Source organism: Staurois parvus, unplaced genomic scaffold (genome assembly GCF_062004578.1).
Source record: "Staurois parvus isolate SC_StPar_1 unplaced genomic scaffold, SC_StPar_1.0 ptg000392l, whole genome shotgun sequence".
In the NCBI taxonomy this organism is placed as follows: Eukaryota; Metazoa; Chordata; class Amphibia; order Anura; family Ranidae; genus Staurois; species Staurois parvus.
In genome coordinates this window covers 3880795-3897416 of record NW_028318188.1, presented here as the reverse complement: position 1 = coordinate 3897416, position 16622 = coordinate 3880795, and the positions used below count along the sequence as shown (strand labels likewise).

General features: G+C 40.3%; 1 protein-coding gene across 4 annotated transcripts in view; it reads right to left on the bottom strand.

Annotated features, from left to right (window-relative positions):
* FAM169A (family with sequence similarity 169 member A) overlaps window positions 1-16622 on the bottom strand; it is an 88229-nt gene that overhangs the window by 25263 nt on the left and 46344 nt on the right. For all 4 annotated transcript variants that reach the window (XM_089686159.1, XM_089686161.1, XM_089686160.1 and 1 more), the window contains 2 exons: window positions 15768-15939; window positions 13693-13872 (listed from right to left, as the gene is read on the bottom strand). In XM_089686159.1, the coding sequence (XP_089542285.1) occupies window positions 13693-13872; window positions 15768-15939 (352 nt within the window). The remainder of the gene's footprint in view (window positions 1-13692; window positions 13873-15767; window positions 15940-16622) is intronic.

Sequence of the window (16622 nt, the reverse complement as noted above, 5' to 3'; positions counted from 1 at the left end):
TCCAAGAAAAAAAAACTCTCTAGCAATACACACCAAACTGATCATGTCCATGCCTACGGTTCAGTCTGGAGATAAGAGGTGGTTACTTGAAAAAGGAGAGGAACACGGAAGACAGGATCAAACAGCCTTTTTACACAATGCAGAGGATTAACCCCTTAGGATCCACAGTGAGTATAACAAGCATGCTTTACTGCATATACAGACTGATTTTACTGTTGTCGGTTTAGTATCACTTTAAGAAAAAAAAAGGAGGGAAGCTGTGCTTTGCATTATAAAACTGCAAGACAACGCCCCCCAAATCTTGCCTAGCGTGATCACTTCCCACAAAGAAAAATGGAATGCTTTTCTCTGCAACAATGTGAACCCACCAGAACTGTAAAAATGAAATTGTGTTATATGTTAGCTATCAAATTCCTGATTGCACAGAACTGACACTGATTTTATACTAGACATTTTATTAATATGACCATCACACTGTTGTTTGTAAGGAAGGGTTCCAGCTTATTAGGCTACAGACAGCTCAATGGTTCCTTACAGTACCGTCGGATCTGTCCCCAAGTTCATCATTTTCCAATGTGATAATCCCCACCCATCTCCATTATATAAAACGATTGTTGCTGCATGCATGGGATGTCCCTACATAATGTAGCAGCAGAAAGATACAAAACCTCCGCTGAGACAAGGTTAAAAATATGCAGCACTGAGACCTCAGCAGACACTGGGCACAATGACTGTTTCCATGGAAACACAAGTCATTCCTGTCTCACAGTACATGGTGCTTCAGGCTACTAAAAAGTTAACAATTGTATGAATCACTGAACGCGCTAAAAGATGAGTAAAGCTGTTTTAGTGACTTAAAATAGCATGAATATCAAACACAGCCTTCTCATATACAAAATAGAAGAATAGCTCAAGCAGATAATGCAATGTTATTAAACACCCTAAACTCACAGACACAATCTGAACTTTTGTTCGCCATTAACCTCTTTCCACCCACAACTGTGCAGCAGCAATGAGGGTTGCCTTTATCATTCACATCCTATACATTCTGTATGTGTTTATGGGCAGCATGAGGAAGTGCTCACTGCAGACTCCCAGCACAGAGACTGAGCTGTCAAAGACTGATGATGGGAAACCAGGGGAACTGGCTCCTGATCATGTGACCACTGTGACAGCCAATCACAGTGGTCACATGATTAAGCAGACCTTCCCACCCTTCATGCTCAGTTAACCACTTGTCTACCGGGCACTTTTACCCCTTCCTGCTCAGGCCAATTTTCACCTTTCACTTTGAATGACAATTGCGCGGTCATGCTAGAGATATCTTTTGGTGGTATTTAAAGTGTTACTAAACCCACAACAGTAAAATCAGTCTGTATATGCAGTAAAGCATGCTTGTTATACTCACTGTGGAATCTAAGTGGTTAATCCTCTGCATTGTGTAAAAAGGCCATTTGATCCTTTCTTCTCTGTTCCTCCCCTTTTTCAAGCGACCACCTCTTATCTCCACACTGAACCATAGGCATGCACATGCTCAATTTGGTGTGTAATGCTATAGAGGATTTTTTTTTTCTTGGGAGAGTGAATGTGGTTAGCAAAGGGCCAATCAGCACTGTCCAGACAGAGGTCAGGGGTTCTGCATCCTCCTAGAGCAGAAAGAAAATTCTTCCTACAAGCTTTAGCTAGTGGTGGGCTGGACACAGATAGAAGTCGCAAGACTGCTCTAACTGCTGATGAGAAAACGTATTTAGCAGTTTATATTTACTAAAATAATTGCACTTTCATGTTCTGTGTACTGTGGGAGACCAGATATAGTGAATGCAGGGTCTTGGGTTTAGTAACACTTTAATCACCACTGTTTTTTTTTATTTTTTGTGCTACGAATGAAAAGACCAAAAATGTTGATAAAATGCGTTTTTCTTTGTTTCTGTTATTAAATTTTGCAAATAAATAATCTTTCCACACAAATTTAGGCAAAAATGTATTCTGCTACATTTCTATGGTGAATATAACCCAAATCAGTGTTTAATATTTACTTGGTAGAAAGGTTATAGAGTCCGCAAACTATGGTATACATCTAAAAATCAATAAATCCTGATGTACTGACAGCCTCATTTCTTGAGGCCCAAAAATGCCAGGACAGCACAAATACTCCCCCAAATGACTGCTGAGACCTCTGAGATATTTAGTAAGAGACATGGAGAGTTTTTTGAAGTTGTAATTTTTTTTTTAAATAATTTTGTGGAAAATGAAGAAATTAACAAAAATTTCAGGTTTTTTTTTACATACTGTCACCAATGCAGTACAACGCCATCATTAACTGGTGCGGTGGTGATCAGGGACTCACTGGCGAAAGTATGTGAAAAAAAAAATTTAAAATTTGTGTTAACTTTTTAAATTTTTGATTACTTTTTTTTTTAAATTTATGTTTTTTTTTCTACTCCTGTGACTAGAGCAATACAATATTACCAATAACATTGAACTACTCTGAGCAAGTGATCAGGATTTTTTATTTTTTTACACTTTATGATTGCTTATACCAAGGAATTTCATTCGTATAAGCAAGCATTTTTACTGAATGAAGCCGATTCATTCAGTAGTTGTTGTGATCAGCTGTGATTGGCCACAACTGATCACATGCTACAGATGAGCTGTGATTGGCCCAGTCTGTACATGTGACCACTGTGACCAAACACAGCTAGCAGCACAGTTGTAAGCAATGAATAGCATGGAATGAAGCCCTTCATTGTCTACAACTGTTATGTGATCTGCTGTGATTGGTCACAGTGATCACATGACACTGGCAGCGGGCCAGTGTAGTGATCTGTCACCGATCGCGCCGGACCATGGCCTGTGGGGTGCGTGCGAGGCGGGATCCTGGGAGGATGTCATATGATATCCTCCCAGGATAATAGGGATCCCACTCGGCCATCATCCTACAATAGGACGGGTAGGAAGGAGTTAAAGGGAAGCTGAAACGGATGGGAAGGGGTTAAAAATGGCAAATGGGATTCCTTTTAGAAACAAATGGAGTACCTGGTTGCTGCATAATAACTGTGCAGCTAGCATACATTGCATTCATAAAGTATTTAGACCCCCTTCACTTTTTTCAATGTTGTTATATTGCAGCCCGATTGTTTAAATTCATTTTTCTCATTAATCTACACTCACTACCCCATAATGACAAAGTGAAAACAGAATTTTTTAAATGTTTGCAAATGTATGAAAAAAGGAAAAACTGAAATATCACATTGGCATAAGTTTTCAGATCCTTTGCAACAACACTTGAAATTTAGCTCAGGTGCCTTCCATTTCTCTTGGTCATTGCTGATATGTTTCTACACCTTGACTGAAGTCCACATGTGGTAAAATAAATTGACTGGACAGGATTTGGAAAGGCACACACCTCTCTATAACATGCCTCACAGCTGACAATAAATACTGTATCAGAGCAAAAGTCATGCAGTCAAAGGAACTGCGAGCAGAACTCAGAGACAGGATTATTGCAAGGCCCACATCTAGGGAAGGCTACAAAAAAATTCTGCTGCACTGAAGGTTCCTAGAAGCATAGTGGCCTACATAATTCTCAAATGGAAGAAGTTTGGCACAACCAGGACTCTTCCAAACCTAGCAATCAGAGAAGGGCCTTAGTAAGAGGGGTGACCAAGAACCCGATGGTCATGCTGACTGATCACCTGAGATCTAGTGTGGAGATGGGACAAAGATCCAGAAGGACAACCATCACTGCAGCCCTCCACCGATCTGGGTTTTATGGAAGAGTGTCTATAGTAGATGGAAGCCTCTCCCCATTGCAAAACGCATCAAAGCCCACTTGGAGTTTGCATAAAAGCACCTGAAGGACTCTCAAACAGTGAGGAACAAATTCTATGGTCTGATGAAACCAAGATTGAACTGTTTACCCTCAATTCTAAATGCTATGTCTGGAGGAAGCTAGGTACTGCTAATCACCTGTCCAATGCCATCTATACAGTGAAACATGGTGGTGGAAGCATCAGGCTGTGGGAGTTTTTTTCAGCCGCAGGGACTAGGAGACCTGTCAGGGTTGAGGGAAAGATGAATGAGGCAAAGTACAGAGATATCCTCAATGAAAACCTTGTATACAGCGCTCAGGACTTCAGACTGGGCCGAAGGTTGACCTTCCAACATGACAACGATCCTAAGCACACAGTAAACATGGGGAAGTCGGGGGGAGGAGCCTGAGTATGGTGTCGAGCGGGAGATCGAGGCAGGATCTCCCGACACTAGGCTCTTCCTGCGTTCCGTCCGCTGACCAAGGGGGACTCACTTGCTGTCGGAACTGGCTGGAGAGGTGCTCCGGTGTTCGGGCTGGCTCCTGCAGACCCTAGCGTTCTTGGCGGTGCGGTGGAGCTGGCCGATGCTGAGGGACAGGAGGAGTGAGAGAGTCCTGGGAAGCCGGAGCCCATAGCACGCTGGATGGCCATGTAATCGGCCGCAGAGGAGCTGTGGGAGGAGAGAGCTGCCGACCGGCTTCTGGAGCTGGAGAAGGAGTGACAAGCGGCATGGATCCCTCCCTCCCTTCCCCTCTGGATTGATCGATCTCCCTGTGAGGTTTCCGAAAGAGCTGGATGCAATGAAGTGAGATACAAGATAGAACCCTACCTTACTGTTGAGGATATAGTGAACTAGAAGGACCATTAGAAGGACCCCTCTGTAGGCAAGATCTTCAGATGCCACCCCCCAGAAGAGGAAAATGGATGCGTGAGAGTGGCAGAGGAGTATAAACTAAGATTGAAGCAAATGTTGATGAATACAGATGTGGGGACCGCTTATAGGGGTCTTTAAAGAAATAATGGAGGGTCTTGAATGAAAAAAACAAAATTGATTCGGACGAAAAATAAAGAGGGAAATAAGAAAGATATTTGAAAAGAACTGAAGTCTTCATCAGGGGGTTAATGAGGGAGAAGGGAGGAAAGAAGACAAGGAAAAGTTAAAAGGAGGAGAAGAGGAGGAGAGAAGGCAAGTTAAAAGATAAAAGGAGAACTTTTTTTTGGAAATATATTCCTGGACAAGATAAACAGACCCCCGAGACAAAGTGGAATATGTGAAAAGAGTGTGATAGAAAACTGCAGTGGTGAGAGCTCCAGATCATCCCTGGGAATGTCTAATTTTAGTCAAAATTTAGAAGAAGCAGATATCAAGAAAACAGAGGCATTGGACAATTTGGTAAATCAAGAGTCTCACCTGCCAACTACGTCAGAAATAGCAGAAATGGTCAAGGGTTTGGAAAAATCTAGGAAACAAGAAATGGCGAAGTTACACAAAGATGTGGGGCAGGTGCTGTCCAGAGTGGAGGAGACGGAAGAAAAAATAAATAAACAAGCCCAAGCGATACATATTTTAGAAAAACAAATGGAAGAAAAGAAAAAATATCAAAGAAACCTGTTGTATAAATTAGAAGACCAGGAAAATAGGAACAGAAGAAGCAATCTAAGGATACAAGGATTTCCTGAGATCTCACAAGGAGAAGATTTGAAAGAATCAATTGATAAGATGTTAAACACAATAATGGACAGATCCACTACAGAACCCTATAAAATCAATGGGGTGAACAGACTAGGAAGATTACATCAGGAGGGCAGAAAAGGAAAACCAAGAGATGTTATTGTCCAATTCCATTATTATAGGCATAAAGAAGATATATGGATGTGGATGAAAGGTAGAGCCGCTATAAAGTATGGAGAAACAAATATACAGATCTTCGTGGACCTTGCTGCAGAGACACTGTTAAGAAAGAAAATCCTGAAACCATTAGTAGAACAAATAAAGAAGCAGAATGTTAGATATAGCTGGGGGTTCCCAGCATGTTTAATCGGGTGGAAAGATGGACGCTCTGCAAGATTAAAATTTCCCGAAGATCTGAAAGACTTCTGTGAGAGACTTGAGCTGTAGAATATAGATATTCCTGGGTGGGTAGTGGAGGCGAAGGAGAGGAAGAATGGGGAGATTGAGAGGTGGCAGACAGTTTAGGGGGGAAGCTGAGGCTGGTGAGGGTTTTTTTTTCTTTCTTCTTCTTCTTTATACTGGTCTTGTAAGAGGTTAAGGCGGAACGCTGGGGGAGGGTAAACATGACAAGGTGTAAATACTTAGAGCTCCACCCCAAGGGGAGGGTGGAAGGGTGGGGGGGTGAAGAGTATGAGGAGAAAGTAGACAGCCTAAGACTCTTTGGGATTGAAGGAGGAATATCAGTCTGGAGGTTTCCTAGAGAACGAAGGGGAAGATATGGTGCAGAGAGGGAGAGAGAGGAGATGATAGAGGAAGGATGAGGGGAGGAGAGAGAAAAGGATGAAAGGAAGAGATTCATTTTATGACCTATAATGTTAGAGGATTAAATAGCCCCGGGAAGAAATTTAGAATTCTTAAAAAAATCCAGCATAGACTGTGTTTTTTTTGCAAGAGACACACCTAGCACAAGAAACAAATGTGAAGTTGCAGTCCAGATATTATCCAATGTAGTTTTATGCAGATTCCCCAATTAAACGAGCAAAGGGTGTGGCAATAGGTTTTGCAAAAAATATAAGATTTAAATTAGAGGAGAGATTGGTAGATCTGGAAGGGAGATTCCTGTTCCTGAAAGGAAAATTACAGGAAATAGATTGTACATAAGCAAATATATATTGCCCGAATAAGAAACCTGAGATATTCCTAAAAAATATTCTGAGGAAATTAATGGATTTCAAAAAAGGAAATTTTATTGTGGCAGGAGACTTTAATTTTTGTATGGATCCACAGATGGGTATGACTTCTCCTGTTGAAAGAGATGGTAGTAGATCTTTGAAATCCTTGAAAAAAATTATACACCAATGCCAACTTGTGGATATATGGATAATTATGCATATGAAGGATAAAGATTATACGTTTTACTCTCATGCACACGAGATGTACTCGCGACTGGATTACATATTGTTAGACCATCGACTTATTGAGTCAGTGGTTAAAGTAAATATAGTCGATCTCTGATCATACTCCTGTCACAATGCAATTATTATGGGGAAATGAGCTGAGAGGAGAGAAAACATGGAGGTTAAATGAGTTACTTCTTCAGAATCAGGAGACAGATCAGAAAGTCAAGAAGGAAATAGAGCAATTTTTTGTGGAAAATGATTCTGAGGAAGTGTCTGTGGCAACGGTGTGGGAAGCTCATAAGGTATACATTAGAGGAATTTTATTAGCAACAGGAGCAAAGAAGAAGAGAGAAAGAAGAGAAAAAATAAACACGTCTTACTGAACTTAGTGACTTAGAGCAGATACATAAAAATAGAGTAACAAAAGAGATTATGCAGAGGGTATCAAACAAAAGAGAAGTATTAAATAGTTTTCTAGAAGAAAATAAGAGGAGAGTGTTTAACAAAATGACAGGTGAGAGATATAGATGGGGAGGTAGACAAGGAAAATATTTAATGAGCTCAGAGGAAAAACAAATCTAGAAACTATATAGAAAAAAAAAGGGATAGTAAAGGAGAGTTAGTGCACTCAACCAAAGATATAGCAAAAGTGTTTAAAGAATATTATAATAAACTTTATAATATTAATCCCCAGGGTATCGTAGGGGAAAATGAAGAGGGAATAATAATAAAAAAGAAGGGCATACTTAAAAAAGGCCGGTGGGGGAAGAAATATGTTCTTATAGGGAAATGGAAAGTAAGAGTGAATTATTTGTGAGAATGGATGAGTGGCGTTATTTTCAACTGAAACACTTTGTGGGGAAGCTTCCAGGGCCAATGAGAACAAAAGAAGATTGGAATCCTTTGGAGCACTTATTAGACACACGGGGTGATGGGAAACACGGGATTTCTAAAATGTATAAGATCCTTAAAGGATTAAACACGGTCACAAAGCCCCCATTTATTGAGAAATGGGAAAGAGATTTAGGAGTAATTATGGATGAGGAAAAGCAAAAGAAAATATATAGTTTAATACACGGGAATTAATTATGAGAGATGTGGAAATGAATTGTAAATGGTTGGCAAGATGGTATATTACACCGAGTATTGCATAGAATAAGTGGAGATAATTCACCTATGTGTTGGCATGGATGTGGAGGTAGAGGCACAATGTTTCACATATGGTGGGAGTGTGATAAAAAACAAGAATATTGGGGGGTATAGTCCGCTTAATTCAGGAAATAATGGAAGTTAATATTTCAAAGGACCCAGAGATTTGTCTTTTTTATGGTACTAAACTATCTCTGAAAAAATATAAAAACTCAGGCTTGATGTATTATTGGAATGCAGCGAGGGGATTGATTGGAGGAAACAGGAAGAACCAAAAATAAATGATTGCGTAGATAAGGTGGAGCAGGTATATAGATTGGAGGAACTTTATCATATGGATGAGGATAAGATGGAGGTTTTCTGAAAAAGGTGGAAGAAATGGGAGGAATTTAAGAAGTCAAATTTATACCAAGAATATAGGTAAAAGAGTTCAAAAGTAAGGTAGTCGTAAAACGGTAACATTTATGGAATAGGACCACTGGAATGAGTAGAAAATTGTGGAGTCTAGGTTGACAAGGAAGGGGAGGGAAAAAAGATAAATATGGGGGGGGGGGGAGGGGGAAAAGAACACCAAGATGAAAGTTAACAGTCTTGATATGAAGATAGCTAAATTGGAATTTTATATGATGATTGTTATAATAATGTTTGTACATATAAATTGGTATATTGAAAAAATTATAATAAAATATTTAAATTACTAGCACACAGTATAAAACACAGGAGTGGCTTAGAAACAACTGTGTGAATGTCCTAGAGTGGCCCAGACAGAGCCCTGACTTGAACCCTATTGGACATCTCTGGAGAGACCTAAAAAAGGCTGTCTACTGACAGTCCCCACCTAACCTGACTGAGCTTGAGAGAATTTGCAAAGAAGAATGGCAGAAAATCTCCCAATTCAGGAGTGCAAAGCTTGTCGCTTCATGACCAAAAAGATTTGAGGCTGTAATTGCTTCCAAGGGTGCTTCAACAAAGTACTGAGTAAAGAGTTTGAATACTTAAGTACATGTGATATTTCAGTTTTTAATTTTTAACAAATTCACAGACATTTCTAAAATTCTATTTTCATTTTGACATTATGGGGTACTGAATGTAGATTAATGAGAGAAAAAAATAATGTAAACTCTAGTATCAGACTGCAACATAATAAAGTTGAAAAAGAGAAGGGGGTCACAATATTTCATGAATGCACTGTATACAGTCAGGTCCATAAATATTGGGACATCAACACAATTCTAACATTTTTGGCTCTATACACCACCACAATGGATTTGAAATAAAATTTGAGGGTATTTACATCTAAATCAGGTAAACGGTGTAGGAATTACAACAATTTGCATATGTGCCTCCCACTTGTTAAGGGACCAAAAGTAATGGGACAATTGGCTTCTCAGCTGTTCCATGGCCAGGTGTGTGTTATTCTCTCATTATCCCAATTACAATGAGCAGATAAAAGGTCCAGAGTTCATTTCAAGTGTGCTATTTGCATTTGGAATCTGTTGCTGTCAACTCTCAAGATGAGATCCAAAGAGCTGTCACTATCAGTGAAGCAAGCCATCATTAGAAGCAACCCATCAGAAAGATAGCAAAAACAGTAGGCGTGGCCAAAACAACTGTTTGGAATATTCTTAAAAAGAAGGAACGCACCGGCGAGCTCAGCAACACCAAAAGACCCGGAAGACCACGGAAAACAACTGTGGTGGATGACCGAAGAATTCTTTCCCTGGTGAAGAAAACACCCTTCACAACAGTTGGCCAGATCAAGAACACTCTCCAGGAGGTAGGTGTATGTGTGTCAAAGTCAACAATCAAGAGAAGACTTCACCACAGTGAATACAGAGGGTTCACCACAAGATGTAAACTATTGGTGAGCCTCAAAAATAGGAAGGCCAGATTAGAGTTTGCCAAACGACATCTAAAAAAGCCTTCACAGTTCTGGAACAACATCCTATGGACAGATGGACAGATGAGACCAAGATCAACTTGTATCAGAGTGATGGGAAGAGAAGAGTATGGAGAAGGAAAGGAACTGCTCATGATCCTAAGCATACCACCTCATCAGTGAAGCATGGTGGTGGTAGTGTCATGGCGTGGGCATGTATGGCTGACAATGGAACTGGTTCTCTTGTATTTATTGATGATGTGACTGCTGACAAAAGCAGCAGGATGAATTCTGAAGTGTTTCGGGCAATATTATCTGCTCATATTCAGCCAAATGCTTCAGAACTCATTGGACGCCGCTTCACAGTGCAGATGGACAATGACCCCAAGCATGCTGCAAAAGCAACCAAAGAGTTTTTTAGGGAAAGATGTGGAATGTTATGCAATGGCCAAGTCAATAACCTGACCTGAATCCGATTGATCATGCATTTCACTTGCTGAAGACAAAACTGAAGGGAAAATGCCCCAAGAACAAGCAGGAACTGAAGACAGTTGCAGTAGAGGCCTGGCAGAGCATCGCCAGGGATGAAACCCAGCGTCTGGTGATGTCTATACGTTCCAGACTTCAGGCTGTAATTGACTGCAAAGGATTTGCAACCAAGTATTAAAAAGTGAAAGTTTGATTTATGATTATTATTCTGTCCCATTACTTTTGGTCCCTTAACAAGTGGGAGGCACATATGCAAACTGTTGTAATTCCTACACCGTTCACCTGATTTGGATGTAAATACCCTCAAATTAAAGCTGACAGTCTGCAGTTAGAGCACATCTTGTTTGTTTCATTTCAAATCCATTGTGGTGGTGTATAGAGCCAAAAATGTTAGAATTGTGTCCATGTCCCAATATTTATGGAGTTGACTGTATATTGAGGCACGTTATTACTCTATATCTTATATTTTGCAAATTTTGGATTTACTTTTTTTTACCTTCTCTCCTCCTTCCCTTATGATGCTGAAACTTCTACACTATCCTACTTCCCCATACCTATACCTGTATTAGATAAGAAACTACTAATATGCAGTGATATAATATATATCTTTTTCCTTTGATGTAACTTTCCTTTGACTTATCCTGAAAAGCTGAATAAAGACTACAAATTATAAAAAAAATACAATAAAAATTGTAATTTCATTTGTACAAAGCAAAGTGAAGGATGATGATGCTATTTAAGACATTTTGTTGTTTGTATTCCAGTAACAGCCTTCCAGTTTCCCACTTCTTTGTGCTCAGAGTTGGTCTTTAAAACACACAGAGGCCCATAAAGGCAGATATTGCTTGTGTATGCACACTACAGCCCACATTTTATGAAGTGCAAGCCATGGTACAGAGCTTTCAATACCTCATGCAGGGTTATCCTCCCAGCTGTTTCTTCCAGTCTCATTCATTTTTAATGTGTACTGTCAGCTTCACAGAAGGCACCACTGTGTTTTACATAAGTGAAATCATTTATATTTCCTAAACAGTGTCTTAAAATGGACCCTATAATCAAAGTATTTAGTATATGATTTTTTTTTATTTTATATGACTTCATTTAAATATTACTCTACATTTTATAGCAGACCAAGCTGTCCAGCAAATGCAAAAGCGGCATAGTTTGTTACAACATAAACTTCATAGAGCGCTGCTCCAAGTGTCAATGCTCCCACTATTGAAAGGGAGTTGGTGTGAGTATGTTCATCCAGAGAGCGCTGCAACAAACAATTAAAAAATGCTGCACATGGACGGCTGCAGGTGTATGAGGAGAAAAGAGAAGCCCCATCCTCAGCTACTCCTGAAAGCCATGTCTCTGACGCTTTTCGTCCCACCTACCGGGGCAAAATGCACCAGATGGCTTTTGGGAGGTGCTGTTGCTGAGGCCACTCTTTACTCCTCAAACACCTGGAACTGTCAGTGTGCAGTGTTTCCTTATTGATAGTTTAGTACAAACTATAACACTGTCAGGACTGCCAGTTTCCCACTGGTTTAGTTAACGTCGGCCCCCGAGCTGTACTAGATAACCCCCCTTTGCTCACCTACTTAACCATTAACCTGGGCAAACAAAGTGACATACTCTATACCTGAGGGTTTAGCAGAGCATGTGACTCACTCCTGCTCATCTGACAGTGCTGGTAATTGGCAACTGGCTGCTCAGGCTCCTAACTTTGCCAATTGAAAGCAGGGAGATAGTTCTCAGCCCTGTGTAAGCTCTAAGTGGTGACATCCAGCTTATACAGAGAATCTTGTTCTTGCTCCCAATACAACAAGGAGCTGCAGGGCAGGAAATCAAAGGTAAGTGTAAAAAGCTGGTGGGGTTGGCATCAAAGTGATCCTGCTGTTATGGATAAAAGCATGGGTAAGCTGTCTGGGTCTTAATGCAAACGGACAGCACAGTGGCTAAATGGTTAGCACTTCCGCCTGGCAGTACTAGGGTTGTCAGTTTGAATCCCAACCACGGCACCACCTGCATGGAGTTTGCATGTTCTCCCTGTGCCTGCGTCGGTTTCCTCTGTGTACTCTGGTTTTCTCCCACACACATGCTGGTAGGTTACATGGATTCTTTCTAAATTGGCCCTAGTATGTGTATGTATGAATGTGAGTTAGCGACCTTGGATTGTACGCTCCTTGACGTTTAGGGACTGATGTAAATGTACTATATATATATATATATATATATATATATATGTAAAGTGCTGCGTAAATTGATGACGCTATATAATATATAAGTACCTGCAATAATAATAAATGTGACACACATGGCAGCCGATGACTGAGGATGAGGAGCAGGTCAGACACAGACACAGCAGTGTGGGCTTTTGAAGAGTGTCTGAGTCACAATCCCGGATCATTGTCAGAGATCAGTGGGCAGCACAGTGGCTAAATAGTTAGCACTTCCGCCTGGCAGTACTAGTGAAGTTGATTCAAATCCCAATTACGGCACCACCTGCCTGGAGTTTGCATGTTCTCCCTGTACCTGTGTGGGATTCCTCTTGGTACTCAGGTTTCCTCCCATACTCCAAAGACATGCTGGTAGGTTAATTGGCTCCTGTCTAAATTGGCCCTAATATGTGTGAATGTGAGTTAGGGACCTTGTACGCTCCTTGAGGGTTAGGGACTGAAGTGAATGTACAATATATATATATATTTACATGTGTAAAGCACTGCGTAAATTGACAGCGCTATATACTGTAAGTACCTGTAATAATAATCAATGCAGAAGGAAGATGTTGAGCTTTCTTGATCATGGCTCCCAGGGTGGCTGGTGGGTGAGTGCTGGAATCTTTCTCTCTCTCTCTCTCTCTCTCTCCAATCCTTCCCCACCACCACATTGGGGAGGGGGGTGCCCAATTTTGCTCTTGCCTATGGCAGCACACAACCAAAATCCACCACTGTCAATAAGTATTTGCAAAGTACAAGGTGCTCATGTCAGCTGAGCTTTCTAGCCCTCAAATTGCTGGTGTCCTAGCTAATCACATGCACAGCACCTTGGCTACTGCACATCTAAAGAGGGACCTAGGATGGCACCGTCCTCAGCTGCAAAGGATAGGAGGGTTCAATTCCACTTGAAGTGGTAAACAGTACACACTGAAGCATGATGCCAAATATATTGCAAACTATTTTTTTCTTGAGTTTAGGTGAAAAATTAAATTTTGAATTTTATGAAGTGATAACAGTAATAAGCCCAAAGGTTTTCAGATATTCATGATTTCTATAAGGAACTAGGAAAACCCTGGTAGAAGGTTACCTGCATGCATTGTAGGTGACAGAGGATACCTTAGGCCAAGTGTTTCTTCTGTGAAGGAGTCTACATAATCTTCCAACATTTGCAAAGTAAAATCTTCACCTTGAAATCGCTTCCTAACAAACATGGTATCAAGTACTGGAAGTGTGTAACTTTGGGTAAGATACATGGGACATATACTTCCTGAAAGAAAAAACACATACATTACTACCTGATAGAGCTGCTGGTACAGCATACTACCAACAAGCCAAGTAAGGAAGTCTCATTCCTCCTCCTTCTACAAATACTGTAAAGCATGCTAAATGAATACATATAAAATATAGCCGTGAGAGTGAAACAGCTAATCACGTATGGCGGGGAAGGAGTTGGGATCTCCGGTATATACTGTAGGTCACAGTTCTACAATAGTATATTCCACAGTAAAAACATTCAGTTGACTTTAAATTGTTGCTTGATGTCAATTTTTACAGCACAGAATTAATTAAATCTGAATTAAGAAGAGATGGAAAGAAGACCTGCATTTCCTAAATGTCTCATACATCACCATAAACCACATTGACTCTGATGAACTCTCTATGGAAAGCACCATAGAAAATATGCTTAAGGATACAAAGGGGTCTAGTTATAAAAAAAATGCTGTTTAAATGTCTCACGTATTCACTCAGCTGTCATGAATAATCCTGAATTTTGATAAATACGTTTATTTCCAACAATCCTTGGTTCCATCTAGTGGTCATAAAGCGTTATTTCCCTAAAATACCTCAATCAGGAAAATACTGTATTATGGCCATTCATGATCATAAGAAGCAAACATATTAAGCAAAATACAGGGAATATTTTTGACAGCAGAGTGAATGCTTGAGACATTCACACAGCATTAAAAAAAAAAAAAAAAAAAACTAGACCTTAAGACAAAGTTTAATGGAAGCAAACTGGACTTGCTCCAGTAATCCAGTGTTTAAAGTTATTATACTCTACATCAGGGATGGGCAACTGTGGCCCTCCAGCTGTTGTAGAACTACAAGTCCCATGATGCATTGCAAAACTGACAGTTACAAGCATGACTCCCAAAGGCAGTGGTATGATGGGACTTGTAGTTCACCAACAGCTGGAGGGCCACAGTTGCCCACCCCTGCTCTACATATTGATATACTCAAAAGACAAAAGATGACTCAAAGGAAAGCTATTTACTGTCAGCTTCATTAGGTTTTTCAGTTTTTGCTCACTATCGCCTTTTCACAGATTTTCAACATCAGGATATTTTCACTGCAAACTTTATAGAAAGCTTTCTCAAATTTTATATATCAAAATTACAGTATTACAGGTACATGGTCTCATGATGGCAGCATGAGAACGCTACACTCCAGAGCTCATCTCAGCCTGGTCTTCCAGTCTTCCAGCAAACCCAAATACTGCACTGAAAAGTGGCAAAAAAAACCTCACGGTATGGGACACTGGTAGCTCGATAGTGGTGGACTATTTTACTCCCCAGCCCCCAGGCCCCCATGAGGTGAACACAACCAACATGGAACCCACTATGGACAAGGCCACTCCTCCTGTACCTGATGCTCCTGACTCCCCTACGCAGACCCCTTCCCTTCTCTAATGGGCAAGGACTCCCAGGACCTGCTTCTACATACCTCAGGAGATGAAACAACCATGATGCTATCACATTGGAATAACAGCCAGACTCCGAAGGTTCTGTACTCATAGTAGTGCAGAGAGACCTCTGCACTAGTGGTCACTGCGAGGAATATAGAAATGTATCTAGCACACATTGTAAACAGTGGTGACAGGCTCTCTTTACATAAAAAAGGCATAAACAATCACCCTATGCTCACCACTTTTAAAGCCGTACTCTGAGCACAACAAAAGAACCCCAGTACTTGGGTCACTCCACACTGCAAGGGTTAAATGTTTGTGAAGTCTAGAGGGTTGCATCTGGGTATTTAGCCAGGAGTTCAGCTTTAACCAATAATCTGTCTCGCCCCATTTTGCTGAAGTTGCTTTAATTAATAGTTCTATACTACTCAGTCATTTTAAAAATAACTTTTGTTGAAGAACGCATAAAACGAGACCTGCAGGCTTCACAGAATAAAATCCAATGGCTTCTCCTTCCCTCCATAGAATCTTGGCATAATCAGAGCTGCTGTGACAGAGAAAGGGGACCTCGTCCCTCTCCATCTCTTTCTTTCTATAAATAATTCGGTTCAGCACATAAAGAACGACCCTTTCTCCAAGAGTCCGGACCTGCAGACAGAAGAGATGAAAATGCTGAGTTTCATCCAAATATTATACTATATTACCTGCAAGTATTTCAACAAGGAACCAGTACAAAAACTGTTACACAGTATTTGCCATTTTATAATGCTGGCTGCATTTTCTTTTAATAAAGAGTTTAGTGATGTTGTGAGTTAAAAAGCAACCAAGCAAAATTAATCAGGGAACTTCTAATACAAAGCAGAAATACTGAACTGTGCTAATTAATGAAAGTTATTGTTTCCATTCAATCAGTAGGCTACGTCTTTGGAGTCAGTTTAGATGCCAAGTTTTTCATGTATGTACTTTAAAATATTTTTATTTACATTTTTTTCCTTTGCATTTTTTTGTAGCTTTGTATCTATGTGTGGAGGTGTTTTAAAGTCATCTACTGTCAGCGCTGATTCATACTGAAAACTACTTTGAAATCCTGCAACATCACTTCACACATCAACATCAATCGTCGCATGATTTCAAAAGATGCATCTTAGAGCGACTTCAGGTGCAACTTGTAGGACATCTGTGCAACTTCATGCACAGGTGTCTATACAAGTCGCACCTGAAATCGCAGAGAAAAACATTTTTTTTTTTTTCAAATCAGTGCAGCACCACAAAGTTGGAGTCACACCAATTTGAACGGTTCCATTGCCAACAATAGGGTGCGACCTGTCATG